Source organism: Anarhichas minor, unplaced genomic scaffold (assembly GCF_050575085.1).
Source record: "Anarhichas minor isolate MPS153535 unplaced genomic scaffold, ASM5057508v1 ptg000007l, whole genome shotgun sequence".
Classification (NCBI taxonomy): Eukaryota; Metazoa; Chordata; class Actinopteri; order Perciformes; family Anarhichadidae; genus Anarhichas; species Anarhichas minor.
The window spans coordinates 17633758-17649228 of NW_027466453.1; the positions used below are offsets into that span (position 1 = coordinate 17633758).

Consider the following 15471-nt stretch of genomic DNA (forward strand, 5'->3'; position numbering starts at 1 on the left):
GAAGCGGTCACAGTAGTGCTATGAAATTCGACATATACATAGAAATGTAACTTCGAGAGGTTTAAGATATGGAGTATTTGGTATTGTGCACATTGTTGCAAGCTTTAAAACATTGGGTTAAACCTGGAAAGTGCTGACTGCATAAGCTATGGAACAGTTTTTAAATACAAATAAAAGGTAAAAGGTACTGTGGAGGATCCAATGTACTGTATGATCTGTCCGACGAGCAAAACAGACGCTGGGAACCGACACTTTCAGCCCTGGGGTCGCTTAATGTGCAATGGTGTATAATGTGTGTATTTATATATACTTTGTATTATTCAATACACATGAGTATAACATCCCAAAATTCACATAACCTGAGGACTATTGGCTGGGACCTATAAAGTGAATCCACAGGGTAAATATTCGTGTCCTGATGGAAAAGGACACGAATATTAACTACACAAACACAAAATGATAATTTTGTTTCTTTATCTTTATTATAATTCTAACAATGTATTATCTCTTAAAACATTTGAAATTCATATACGTCTATATGAATGTGTGTATATGCATATCACATATATTCTGTACGCTTTCATCAGTTCATATTCTCTTTTTTTTTTAAAAGATCTCTTAAAGGAAAAGAAATGCTTTCTATAGAGTCTGACCGATTCCCTCCTGACGGCAACAATGAGACACCTTATCGTGATAACTTCTAACTGCAAAGAAATGATTAAACCAATTGTTTGTCACCAGTGACTTAAGAACAGAATTGTATCCGTCAGATATTTTCACATTGCCTTCTCGTAAACAAGCAGAATCTGGCTGTGCAACGAGGAAGGAAAGCCACATTCTGCTCGTTCACCTTTCAGAAACATGCCCTTTGGCTGAAAATTATTTCAAAACCTTTAAAGGGAAATGTGAAAAAGCCACAGTTGCTAATGGAAATAGGGCCATTGCATAATACGTGGTAATAAACAATGAGCTGTAAGCAGACAGGGACACGCCAGCGACTGCAGAAGGTGCTTTGTACAAACAAGATGAAAACGTAATGCTGTCGTTAACAGTGGAGGGGAGAAGATGTAGAGAACAGGTCGAGCTGTATAGAAAGCAGAACAGTTAAATAAATACATTGTACCTTTTCATGTTAAACATTTGGAAGACAGAGATTCTTTAGAACTTTTGAGACTTTTTTTTTTTTACATCTTAAACCATAATTAGTTGACCATTGTTTTCATCGTCCTTATTGCTATTTCCTTTGCATTCAAATATCTCTTCTGGAGTCTTGCAGTTGCGTAAAACAAATCCATCTTAATCACTTTTGCTCATTCGCGTGCCCGTGTGTATGTGCACACGCTCTATGAAAACTCCATTTATCTTTTTGCAAAAGCAGACTGAGGGATATCAGGGCCGGGTGCAGAATAAACTCCCCATCTGTGCCCCCCGATGGGAAACGCACGTTTGATATGTGTTCGAGGACTCAAAAGCAGCAGGAGAGGTGACGTGTTGTTCAAGGTAGAGAGGTCATGAGAGAGCCCTTATATTTGATCTCAGCAACAGTGAGAATAGCAGGACGGAGTTTATAATGAGATGTGAATGTGCAGCGGAAGCATGATGGGGAAAATAAAGGGACTTCAGTACATTTGGAAATTACATTAGTGTATGTGATCAATCAAAAGAGGGTGGCAGTTATCCAGAATACAGAAATCAATTTAAAGTCCTGCTTAAATACATGAATACATCATTTTCACTTAACGTGTATCATGGGCCTCCCCAGAGTAACAGTTGCTACACGTTCAGTATCTGCATGTTGTTAAGTGACAACTAACCTTTAAGTGAGGAAATCATATTTTGAGGCCATAAATGCCAACGTGTCATTTTGATTATAGCTTCACAGTCTGACAAAAGCAAAACAGTAAGAAGAGTGTTTCTGAAATGTGCTTCATATTAAGTTGCAATGCTTCTTGTCACATAGAGGCAATGTTAAGGGTACTGTGCACAGAATAATATGCATCTTTCAGTTCAAAAATACCTATATATACACACACATATATTTATATATAACCAGCACAGTTATCTCCATCCAACAGTCAGAAAATACACTGACTGCACAAGAGCGACACATCAGTAACCAAAGGCAGAAAGCAGGAACTCTGAAGCTATAATAACAGTAAGGACGATGAAAGTCATGATAAATAGTAACAATAAATCTCTTCATATCAATATTAGTATTCCAGTTTTCCCATTTAAAGTTTAAAAATTGTAAGAACAATCATAGTATTAAAACTAGATATAAGCATTTCTCTCAGATCCCCTCGGCCGGGTGGCTGCTTGTTTCCTCCTGGATTTTGTCGAGAGAGAGAGAGAGAGAGAGAGAGGGAGAGAGGGAGAGAGAGGGAGGGGGGCCACTCCTGTAAGGAGCAGGGGCGATTGGGTGGGAAAGAGAAAGAAAATGGCAGTTTTTCCTCTTCCCCTCCCCTCTCCTTTCCAGTCTCCCTCGGACGGAAGGTCTGAATGGTTGTACAAGTTGTCTCGACGCTGAGGAAGTCTTTCGCCGTAAATCAAATCCTCGGGGGGATTTCTCTTCACATTGTCACGTATGCCAACGTCTAACAGTTGAAAGCACAGTCTGTCTCCTTTTGTATAAGTATATCTTGGATCCAAACATATAGTGTGTCTATATACGTGTCCCATAAACTCTTAACACAATCACTTGAAAGTGCTTGTGTGTGTCTACTGTTGGTGTATGCATGCAGGCATGTATAGTAGTAACTCGGGTGCCTGTGTGTGTGTGATTCTTTTTAATTTTTTTTTATTCTGTTGGTCTGGGCACTTATTTTTGCTACAAATTTGTGATACAGTGACCAGTCTGTGTGTGTGTATATATATATATATATATATATATATATATATATATATATATATATATCCTGTATATATATATATATATATATATATCTCATTATAAGACTTAAGATGATAAAGAGCTATAGAGAAACACAAAATATCCTGATCACAGGACCTGCAGTGAGGACAGAGCCCTACCAGTGGTGAGGTAAAAACAAGACATAACCAATCAAAGCTGAACACACAGCCAGACTCCTCGGTTTGAACCGAGGAGGCAAGTCATCCGTCTGCGCCCTCGTCCCCTCTAATAACAGATGTGGAAGCTGTCACCATATACTGCCTTACGTCGTCCTACGTTCACCATCCAGACAGAAAAAGCCTAACACCTGCAGACATTCACCAACATTCACCCTTAATTACTCCGCAGTGATATTCAGACACGTTTTAAAACGAACAATCCACTCACACGGGAAGAAGTTGTCATTGATGCAATTGAAATATTCGTGGTGGGTTCCACTCTCAAACCTAAACAGATTTAACCAGCTGGCTGATGGGTAAGAGGACTATTCAACAAGATGGCTGCATGATGAATGACACCTTTATCTTCTTCTCTAGCTCGCTAGTTCAAATATGTTTTTTAAATCAAACTGGCTTTTGCTTGTTCCTCTCAAGTATTTGGTTCGATTTCATCTCTGTTCTTCACTCGTAATATCTGCTGCAGCCACAGTGTGTTAGATGAAAGTGTGTGTGTGGTGCTTGTTTGTTGATTGGTGTGATGGTGCATGCATGTGGGGAATGTACTTGTGTATATCAGCCTGCCACAACTCGGGAGTGCCAGCCGGTGTCTTTATGGATCGTCAGCCCTTTTTCCATCCCTGTGTTTCCATCTCCCTTTGGGACTTGACTCCCTCTTTCTGTCGCTCTCTGTGTGAAATCTGTCCCCCCGCATTTGTTGTGTGAATCCACTATGGATAGCAGCAGTTGTGTCTTCCTCCCTCATTGACTCCAACCCCTCCTTCTTTCTTACTCTCGCTCTCTCTCTTTTTCTGCCTCTGCATTTGCAACCTCAGCTCCGACTCCCGTCGTCCCTCCTCCTCTCAGTCTGTCCATCCCGAGGTGAGAGAACCAAAATGGGAAATGGGCTGCTGGACAGCCTGAGGACAGAAGAACAGACATAAGATACAAGTTATATTTGGTGTTTTTTGTGAAATTATGATGAATGGTGTTTTTTTTTAGATTGGCCATCAATCATGCAGATCACAACCCCCTAAGCTGATGTGTTTGTGTCTATATATTGCTTGTTCTGCTTTGTGATAATGATTTCACAATGCCTGACAAAGATTTATGTTCAATGGAAACTATTATCTATCAGTAAAGTGTGCAGATCTTTTGTATCTGGTTGCAGTTGTCAGAAGTTTGTTGGTTTAGATAATTGGTTAATTGACCTGTGCCAAAATGGCTGCTATGGTAGATTGGGGCAAAAGGTTGGCCATTAATTATAAGGATGGTAGTATATAGTATGCCATTAACAAATCATAAAAAACATAGTATGGTATAAATATTGCAAATAATTAAGCTGGTCAATGATGATGGAGAATAGCAGCCATACCTGTCCATTATGGTCCTCAAGGCCCGTTCTATGTTCATCCGGTGGCCTACGCGTGTCACACCCAGATCCAGATAGTCGTCCTTCGTTAGGGAGGGCAGATGGGTGCCGTCAATCTCGTTGTCCAGGAAACGCTCTCTGTGCTCACCCAGGTTCAGGTATCCTAGCCAGTCTGCAACGTCATACTTGGTCCAGTAGGGCAGCGGCTTGGAGGCAAAAGGCTTTGTTGGGGAAGGTGGTGGTAGATGGGGGTAACTCAAGCATGTAGGTGGAGGGAGAGGGTGCAGGGGCGGAGAAGAGGTCCCAGACAGGAAGTGAGTTGGAGAGAGGGATCGAGAGACAACTAAAGCTGAGTTCGGAGGAGGTGGGGCACCAGAGGGGGCAAACAGTGGAGGAGAGGGTGAGAAGTAAGGATCGCCAAGAGGATTCCCAGGTGATGGCGGCGTGACTGAACCTCGGAGGTCGTACATTGCACTGTAGAGAGGTGTGGTGGGGAGGAGCGGAAGGGATGATGGTCGTGGTGGACCCAGCTTGGGCCTCTCTGACGGGGAGATGAGGGGGCTGGGTGCTCTCCTACGCTGGAACATGTGTGATTCTGCTTTACGGGACTCGCGACTGGGGATGAACTGGAATTCTAGGGCTTTGGTTCGGTAGACAGGTCTGTGTTTTGGGGAGGTGGGATAAGGGGAATAAGATGTTGGGGAAAGCGGGGAATGCGAACGTGGAGGCTGAGAGGCAGCTGGAGGTTGAGGAGATGGCGGTCTTCCCCAGTTGGGGTACTGGGAGGCAGGGGTGGGGGACGGGGATAACGATGGCTGCGATAATGAAATCGGAGATGGTGACTGGGATCGAGCTGAGGGAGGGCTCAGAGCTGAGGCTGAGTCTTCTGAAAATCTGTGAATGGAGAGAAATTGTTACAAGAGAAAAGCATGATAAAAAACAGAAAACAATAAGATTAAAAAACAGAAATTATCAGACATGTTGGTCAAACATTGTCCAGCTATTTTTAGAACCACTGGATTAAAATGATTTCATACTGTCAACATCTTGATTGTGTAAAATCAAACATCATAACATAAACATAGTTTTCTCTCCTTCCTTCCTGTCTCACAACATGTTGTAAATTCAAGCAGGTGTAAAAGTTTTATGTTCTTCCTGACAGAAAAAAAGTGTGGAAGTGGCTCTATTACCTGTTTCTGCTTCTGAGAGAAACACATGGAAAAAGCCAGAGAAATAAAAGGAGAGGAGAGTTTACACAGTATAGACAAAACACTTACACAGGACATAAACAGACAGTACACAGATTTTCACAGAAGGCTTGAACATCAACTGTGGAAGGTAAAGAACTCACAGGTGGCACACTGATACACGTGAGACATGAATAGAATGACAATGCTGTGCGTCAACAACAACAAAAAATGCAGTTCATGCTGTGACACTGAAAACATAAAAGTTTTCACTGATGTGTACCTGTGTCTGCCCAACGGTCTCTGGCTGCCCCAGCTGTCCTTGGTTCTTTGCTGCAGTTTACTGCTCAGCTCATTGATGATGCTGGGCTTCATACTGGATGCAGGAGGGTAAATCTTTCTCCCCTCTAAAAGTGCCGCGGACTGGTCACCCGCCATCTGCCCCTCGCCCCAGAGAGGCTTCATCTCAGGAGTACGAGGGCGATCAAGGTATGGTGAAATAGGACGTCCCAAATTCTGCATGTCCCTCACCCCATACCCTTCGCGGCTGCTTTCCTCCACTCCCTCCTCGTCCTCTTCCTGCTCGTCCCTTCGTCTGTGGGAGTGAAAGGATGCAGGAGCGGTGCTGGTCTGTCTGTGTAGATCACTGGTGCGACCTCCCTCTCTGAACCTGTTTATTTTTGGGTAGGTGGAGGCTGCTACTGTGGCATTCTGCATTTCAAAACTTTGTCCATCCAGGTAGCTCATGTAAGACTCCAGAAAATCTCCTCCCCTTTCTGATTCCCCTGTCCTGCCTCCTCCTCCTAGCCGTCCTCTCTCCCCTCGGTCCAGCCTGTCTGCCCGGACACTGGCCAGGATGCTGTCTAGGTGGTGGTCACTGCTGCTGCGGCTGTCCAGCTCTTCAATCCCAGAGTCCACCACCGTCTCCTGGGACTCTCCTTTCTTGGTAGCGAGGTGAGGGCGGTGGTGCTCCCCTGTCCGGCGACTGCCCGTGATAGCAGTGGAGGATGTTGTATGTGTGGTGTGTGTGCGCTCCTGGTAGAGCTGAGTGGAGGTGCTTGTTGTGGTGGCAGCAGCGGTGGTAGTAGTGGCACAGCTAGCGGCCGTGGCATGTGAGAAAGTGCCCCTAAGTGGAGCAGAGGTGGCAGCAGTGGAGGAGGGTGTTGGGGGACCACGGTAGCCCAGGGGAGGTGCGACTGTGTGTGGGGGAGGCGTGGGGGAAGAGCGCCCAGGAGTATGTGAGCTGTTGTAAAGATGGTGGGGATGGGACATGGAGAAGGGTCTGTGATAGGATCCAGGAGGAGGTGGTGGTGAGACTGGCGGGGGAGGCGGCGGTCCCGTTATCGAGGTGGGCTGCAGGGTAGAGGGCGAGTGAGGGGGCGGGGGGTTGGGTGACGTTTGGGAGGGGGAGGGAGCAGACTGAGTAAGGTTAGCCACCTCACTGTCGTAAGATGTGAGGCTGGAGGCAGTGGAGTCCCCTGCCTGAGGAGAAGGCAGGGGTGTATGAGCAGGTGTATGAGCAGGAAACCCACTTACAAATGGTTCTTTTATGGGGGGTGGAGGGGGTGGTGGTGGTGGAGGTGGAGGTGGAGGGGGTGGGACCTGCTGTTGGCGGGAGGTCAGGCTGTTTGGGCGCATCCCGTGTTGTGAGTACCCTGATAATCCCCCAATTCCCCTGTCGAAGCTGTTGGCAAACTGTAATGGAGGTGGGAGAGGGTCTGCGTAGACAAACTCATCGTCCGCATCAATTGAGGGGGCAGGGGGAGGAAGGACCATCAGACCAGTCCCAGTGCTCCCAGTAGTGTTCGCTGTCTGGTGAGTACTGGTAGGTGGAGGTGAGGGAGGGGTGAGGGACAAGATATAGGCATCAGCTTGACTTTCCATCCTGAGAAAAGAGGGTCTCCCCGGCTGCTGAGGGTGGGACCCCTGGTGAGCAGAGCTATCAGCAGCAGCCACATTGGCAGCAGCTTGCTCTGCCCTCCTCATGTAACCCTCTCTCTCTTTGTCCCTCTCTCTTTCTCTCGACAGGTCCCTCTCCCTCGACCTCTCCCGCTCTCTCGACCTCTCCCGCTCCCTCTCCTTGTAGGTTGGTTGATACGGCTGAGGCTGGTATTGGTGCGTGTGGACCGTTTTGTCCTCAGAGAAGCGAACTCTAAGCCCCTCCCGAGCCCCTCCTCCTTCACGCTCTCTCTCTCCTCCACCACCTTCTTCACTCCACACACTCCCGACTCCTCTAAGGATTCTGGGCGAGGATGGGCGGCCAACAGTGGCTGTGGTAGCAGCCAGAGAAGACGAGGTGACCAGGTAAGAGGAGCTGGAGGACTGGGCGGTGGACGACACTGGCTGAGAGTTGACAGTAGATGAAGGAAACACCACACTCGACATCTGGCGGGTGAAGTAGTGTTCTGTTCCCCTCCTTAACCTGCTGTCATCCCTCAGAGCACGCTCTCTAGCAGCCAGGGCGAGGCCTAGTGGCGATGTGGGGTCAAGGGCCTTTCCTGTTAGAGGGTGAATGAAGGTGGTTGTACTGGAGGGTGCTGGCTGCCTGCCTGCTGCTGTGTACATGTCAGTAGGCACAGACTTAGGCTGATAGTCCAGGGCAGGTGAGGAGTACTCAGGAAGACCAAAGGCAGGAGGCATACTGCGGGTGTGATGGATAAAACTGTCCCCAGAGAACATGCCCTCGTCAATAGACTTAGATGGGCGCAGCCGTGTTGATGAACTTTCAGCCTGTGTGCTAAGCTGTTGCTGTGACACTTGAGTTCTTGATATTCCATCACTCACTCCCCCTAGACTCACATCCTCCTCAGCAGACATGAACAAGGAAGCACTCTTTCTGCGAGCTTCATGCAACCGTTCCCTGTCTCGGCGAGCTGCACCAACAATGGCAGCTCCAAACTGGCTGGTAAAGTCCAGATTATCCTGGGCTCGCATAGAAGGCAAGGATGGAGGCGGCGGTGCTGGGCTGGAAGGCGGGGCAGGGGGCTGTGGAGCAGGAGTGGCGGGAGGAGGACCGTGTGGTGTTTTGGCTTCATCTGTCTCTCCTGATGCAGGAGCGTCGGCCTCCACACTGCTGCCCTGGCTGCTGCGTCCACTGCTGCTGGTTGAAGGGGCCTTGACAATAATGGTGGGGATGGGGATGGAGCTTTTCTCCACTGAGCCTTTGCCCCCCAGGGTACCCTGGCTGATGCGTAGGTCCTCTACCTTGGATTGTTTCATCAGGGGTCCCTTACCTCTCCGGGCCCCTGCTTTGGTACCACCTGCTCCAGCCCCAGCTGCACTGCGGTCTGTACGCTGGGGTTGACTTTGGGTAGTCTGTTGTTGCTGGGGCATTACAGTGGCAATGCTGGATGGGGGGATAGCGGTGCTGTAGCCTCTCCTAAGACCTGCTGTCTTGGCCCCTCCTCCAGCCCCTGTGCCAGCTCCAACAGGCTCCCCAGAATAGGCAACTTTTCGCGAAGCAGTCCTGCTTTGAGCAGTGTGGCCAGCTGTGTGTCCATACGAGGTTGGGTGGTCCACCGCTCCACCACTGGGGCCAGTGCTGGAACCACCTGCCCTTTCCCTGCCCCCATGAGTGAAATGCACTGACTGGGAGTAGGGCTGGTAGTGGGCAGATGTGGATGTGGACTGGGACACGGAGACAGGCTGCTGGGATGACTTTGTTCTCCAACCTAGTGGCGGAGCAGAGGAGAATGGAGGCTCTGGTGGAGCTGTGGTGGGAGGAGGAGGGATGTCGTCTGGGCCAGGCACTGACAGACTGCGAGCAAACTTCACGGCTGGAGGATGAAGGTACTGCCTCTCCTCCTCAGTCACCCCTGCAGTACAGCATTTACAAATGGAGAAAAAAAATTTGGATGAAATAGGGATTTACAGGTCTTACAGATGGTGTAGAGTGAGAGTAAGAGAGGCTGATGAAGAAGAGAAGAAGAAAGGTTTTTCGGCGAATAAGAGTAGAGAGGAAATGGAGCCAGAAAAAGTGAAAGCTGAGGGTAATCTATGAGAGTGTCTGTCTAAATCTGACTGCCCGTCTACCTGCCAGCGAGTCTGTCCTCAATTCCTGTCTGTTAGTAGGTAAGTTAGTTAGTGCTATGTATTGTATTTCGCAAACAAGTAGCAACTGGACAGCATCACACAGCATTTGTTTTGTTGGTCACCAGAGAGCACATTACTATTTCAGGACTATTATTTCTACTACTACTATTTCAAGAGTTAGCAAAGCTTTAGTGAGCAACAAACCAGAAAATAATCAATCAGAATAAAACAGATTAGTGGTAGTAGGGTGAGTATAAGACAAACAAACATATTTATTTTAATGTACAGTTATAGTATGTTAAACAGCTGAGTGTAAACATACGATCAGCTACAGATACAAAGTGTGCACATTTTTTGTGAGCGACAAGACATTGTTGGCCACAGACAAACAGGTCAGCACAGTGTGGACCTCTACTGGTCCAGAGGACAGACAGACAGGCCAAAGGAGGGGCAGACAGAAAAAACAGACAGCCTCACCGATGGATTTCTGCCGCAGCATACCGTGCTTTGGGCCGTGACCTGAGATGTACTGGCCACGGTCATAGCCGAGGCCCAACCCAGACGACAGCATCCCCATCCCGGACTGATCCCCATAGTTTGGCTGAAAGGCCAAAAAGGAGCATTTGAAAGAAAGTGGAGAGTGCCGGGAGACTCAATCGTGCAGTACATGTGGGGGCCGGATAACAAAAATAATAAACTAAAGTGACGTAGAGCTGCTGAGTTTGGTGTAAATTTGGGGCTGTGTTTAACAACCGCAAAACTATATAAAAACACATATAGAAACACTTACACAAAACTTGTGCATTATAAGCCAACACTCATTTATCTAAAGCTAAAACCTTACTAATTAAAACCCTTAAACCAGGGGTGCCCAATACGTCGATCGCGGAGGTAGTGCGAGTAGATCGCATGCCATTCAAAAACAATTCGATTTCCTCATGGCATTTGCCACTTGATTTTCTAACACACGGGTCACCACGTATGTGCGGTCAACCGCGCGAGCTACTGCAAAACTCCGGCGATCTAATTAGTTAGCCTTCCAATTTATTTCTACTAAAGAAGCTAAAGCTGCAGCGCCATGATTTGGGAAACTTCCAAAACCTCGCGTCAGAACTGGAGACTCAACGGAAGGCGTGTGCGTAACTTGACAGTGCGCGCTACACAGAGCAGATCGACAAGTGTCTGTCAGAGTTTGACAAACGCTTTCAAGACTTTGCTTTACTCGAGCCAGTTGCTACACTTATGTGCTGCACATTTCGGGAAGATATTGAGGTTGATTTACTCGCATCAAAAATTGCAACGCTGTTTCACCTGAACTCGTCTGGAGTGGAGGATGAGATTTTGACAATGCAAGCTGACATTCAGCTGAAGTCCAGGGCTCATGGACAGTTTTCTCACAGAGGAAAAGTACCCAAACATGAGGAAATGTGATCCCTTCTTGACTGCATTATTCGGCTCTACCTATTTATGTGAGTCAGCCTTTTCCCACATGAAGAACATTAAGTCCAAACACCGTTCCACCATGACTGATGATCATTTGGAAGTGTGCTTGAGGCGGGCTACCAGCAGCTACTGTCTGGATTATGCAACTCTGTCCAATCCCATTCAGTGCAAGTCATCAGAGTAAGGTAATGACCAAAAATGTACAGAATTGTATTGTGCCATAAGGGTTCATGCAGTTATGCAAGGTACGCCAACATATATTGTAAATATAAAGTATACTCCGTATATATATAAATAAATAGATATTCAGCATTTTTAATGTAGGTAGATCATTTTGACTTGGTCATTTTAAAAGTAGCTCGCAAGCCGAAAAAGTGTGGGCACCCCTGCCTTAAACGCATAAACAGTATTCACATGGATAAGTAGCGTGCCTGTGCAAGCAAGACTTTTTATGCAAAAGTGTTTTAAATAGTAGGGTTTTAGTTTTTATGACTGGAAAAATGAGACTTGGATTATACTGCACGAGTTATGTGAGGGTTAAGCAAATGTTTTTATATAGTTTTGTGTTTTTTAAACGCAGCCCCCATTTATTTATTCAATTTATCAAGAATTTTCTAATTAATAATTATATAGAAATGGTCATTTTGGGGTGTAGTCCTTTAATGAAGGCTTTAATGAGTCAAGAATAGAAGACTTTTCTTGTTTGCCAATGTGCCTATTTGTTTAAACTGACTTATTCACTGTAGTTGTTCACTTAGCAACATTTTATCACTTTAAATGAAACATAATATACTGCTATATATATATATATATATAACAGCATATTACAAATCTTTGTACAACACATTCTGCTCAACAGAAATGAGAAAAACATCTCTTGTGTTGACCTAACGTTGGTTCATGTGTTCATAACAGGCCAGGTGATAATACCTGGCTTATGTGTATGTATATGCAAATCTATGGGTCTCAGTAAATGGGGATCTTTAACTTTTTGATGTAGGTATGTGGGGACAAATCAAACACAGGAGCACACACATATCTCAGGACACATAGTGGTAGTGTGTTTCACGATACACACCTCATTGCCATAGAAACTTCGTCCTCTGTCTCTTTTTGGCCCCTGTCCCCGTGTCCCTGGTGCCTCATTGGTGCTGATTGTCTGCTGAGCTGCTGCAAGAATTTCATCTAGTTTATCTGAGAGTAGAAAAGACAGAGAGAGAGAGAAAAAGAAAGGGACACACGGCAATGAAACAGAAAAATGGACAGTGACAAAATTAAGGAAAAAAGGGGAAAGGGGCACATTTGATGAACGTGGATAAGAAAGAGAGAAAGAGATTGAGTAAACATCCACTGACAAACATGAGCTCCCTTACTCAAAGCCATCTGATAGACTGTCCTCTTCTTCTCTGTAACTTGTGAGGATTCGAATTCTAAAAGAAAAGAAACTCAGAATAAGTGACTGAGCGGTGAGTGCCAAGTCATTTCGGAGAGACATTAATACAATGCCTTGAGCGAGAGTGTACCAGAGCATACCTGATTTTTTTTTCCAAGGGGTAGCAGCTGGAAGGAGGACAAAAGGAGACTTAAGTTTTGGCAGGAGTGAAAGTGTGATAGCGTTGTTACAGTGAATACTAATCATATTCCCCGGAGCCTGACAAACTGAGTCACCTCGCCAGGCTTTTCGATCTTCGATATTCAAGAACGTACATCACACCCACACTTTAAGACAGCTGATGCATGCACACTTATGTTACAGTAAAAATGCTGCACACACACACATACAGTATGCTGCTTGCTGTTACTCTCTCTAACACACTTGAAAACAAACACACAAATGTGGAATTAGTCTGAAGCTGACTCCCACCTCTCTCCACTGTTAAACGGTTAAGATGCAGCCAGCGGTGAAGTGGGGAAAAAGGAGACAAAAAGAAAGACAGAGTCAGTGGTTAAACCAGTAAACAGTAAAGGAACGAGTCTACAGGGGAGTTTAGAGGAACAATTAAAGGTGACCCTGTAGTGTTTGCATCCACTGGTGTGAGTGAGCCTATGTGTGTGGACTGAATAGGAATAGGGTTATCTGCAATACTTATACTCAAGCTGTTGTCAGAATGTTTAAATTAAATGTTTTGCCAATGGTTAAATCAAGCATGAAATAGTTCTGAACTTGTCTTCATTTCAACTTTTATTTACAACTGCACTGCACAAACATTTTCAAAATGAAGCCATAGTTTTGTCAAAATGCGTGTCCAAACATGTAAACAGCACTTATTATTGTCTGTAAAACAACCATTTGTGGACTCGAGTTCACTGCAGGATTGTTTCCATTGTAATGTCCTTGTTATCTTGCAGCATGACTTTTAGGTGAACTGGGACACTGCACCAATCACAGAGGTGAGATAGTTAAATAGGCGTCACAGCTAAGTGAATTCTAATGAATTAGAATAAGCATATGGTAGGGCTGACATGGCTTCATCACACACTCTGCTCCTCTCACCTTGATCCACAAGAAGGCAAAAGCAAAGAGGATCTAAGTTATTATAAGGTGTGCGATTGTAAATTAAAAACCCACATCTCAAGGAACCTGGGATACTTATTGATAAATGCACTTTATGTCGAGTCAAACTGACTCTTTCATTTAAAAGTATAGCTAACTGATACCGACATTTTTAAAGGCCGATACTGATATTGATATTTGGGATTTTTAAAATCAGATTTTATATCAGCCAATAGTCATTTTGTTTAAAATAAAACACATTCTATAACCAGACAATATTGATACAGATTTTCTGTAATTTTGACCAAGATACATGCACTAAGTGGGACATATCAATCAACTTAAAAAATGCTATCTGGTGCACAAACTATGTAATGGTGACACTGTTTCTGAATTACCTCAAACCTAGGCAATACTTTAGTATGATGATGATGAGGCTAGTCTACACAGTTTAAAACAGCAACATTGAACACATTCTCTCTAAAATCATGGCCTTTTGCCTTTTACCATAAAGCAATCACTATTTGTAAAATGTTAAATGGTTTCATTTGTAGCACCTTTAGGTCTGTTGGAGTGATACTCTATGCACTGAGATAATTAATACAGTATCACTGCATACATACAGTGCTAGTGGTTAGCTAATAGTGTATGAGCGCTAATGGTGGAAGGGAAGTGAGTTATGGGTTCAGGAAACTGGCACCTTTGTTTCAGACTGGGCGCTCATGCTTTGTGCTGGTCAGGTGAGGTAACACCACAGAGAGGAGGCAAGTGGGGGGAGGAGATGGGGGAGGAGTAAAGCAAAGGGCTGATTCCTTCAATCTGGATACATTTTAGTCAGAACCTGACTTCCAGCAGCAGCAGGGCAGGACTCGTGGTAGTTGCTGCTGTTTACCGGTTTGGGCGAGTTTAAGTCATTGTTTTTAAGAGAAAGTACTGAAAACAGATCTGAGACCAGCTAACAAAGCCCTGCAGATCCCCCTCCTCTCCAGCAGCTCCAGATGTCATCAGCCTTCATTCATAATCAATTGCTCACTGGGCATGCTCAGAACCAGACAGCAGCGACGGCACCATAAACATATAGAACATATAATCCAGTCACCAACAGAGTGCTGAAGGGGTGATGTATCTTTGAATCCCAACCCCGAAAGTTAGCATCTCACTGTGGATTATTGCAGAAAATAAACTAACTTCTTTAGCAAGAAAATCTTTACAAATAAACGCCACTTTAATGATTTTGGGCTATTAAACAACTACACTACGGTCGCATAATCGCAACAACGAGGCTGTAAGGGCCGACTAGTTGGCGTGATAATGTTCAGTAGAGTCATTTATCCACTAGTTAGCAAATGCCTTTTTTAAGAAACGTAAAAGCAAAAATATTTCGAGTGGGGTAGCTACTGATGTATTTTATATCATAGAACAAAATGTTAAAATCTCTTAAGCTTGTTTAAACTACGGACCTTATTTCAGGCTTCTCACCAAAAACCCATTCAAAGCGACCATTGACTTTGAGACGAGGAACCGGAAGCGCAAAAATGCTGACTCATTTCCAGGTGTTAAGGAATCATTCCTGCAGCACTCTCCAAAACACTGGCCAGCATTCCGATCTGCAAATGGGGGTGTTGACCCTCCCCGTGCACTCTCCTCCCACTATGTTTGCCTCAAATAGAGACGGCATAAGCATAATGTGTTACCATAGCAACGAGACCTGGAACAAAGTTGCTTTTTTTTTCTCAATAATTACTCATCTCAATCATTTTCATCCTGGGTGTGATTTCGTCCAAATTAATCAAAGACGTTCTCAACAAAAGATATCAAGGACATATTTTGCAACTTGCTCACAAATACTTCATTATCCACGATGTTTGTGGCACCCG

General features: G+C 45.1%; 1 protein-coding gene across 1 annotated transcript in view; it reads right to left on the bottom strand.

The window, feature by feature from the left end:
• Positions 1 to 3898: 3898 nt before the first annotated feature.
• shank1 (SH3 and multiple ankyrin repeat domains 1) overlaps positions 3899 to 15471 on the bottom strand; it is a 44174-nt gene continuing 32601 nt past the window's right edge. The window contains exons 19-27 of the mRNA XM_076081140.1: positions 12965 to 12973; positions 12634 to 12660; positions 12474 to 12530; positions 12179 to 12294; positions 10135 to 10258; positions 5885 to 9440; positions 5629 to 5640; positions 4442 to 5332; positions 3899 to 3986 (exon numbers count right to left, since the gene is read on the bottom strand). Of these exons, the coding sequence (XP_075937255.1) occupies positions 3899 to 3986; positions 4442 to 5332; positions 5629 to 5640; positions 5885 to 9440; positions 10135 to 10258; positions 12179 to 12294; positions 12474 to 12530; positions 12634 to 12660; positions 12965 to 12973 (4880 nt within the window). The remainder of the gene's footprint in view (positions 3987 to 4441; positions 5333 to 5628; positions 5641 to 5884; positions 9441 to 10134; positions 10259 to 12178; positions 12295 to 12473; positions 12531 to 12633; positions 12661 to 12964; positions 12974 to 15471) is intronic.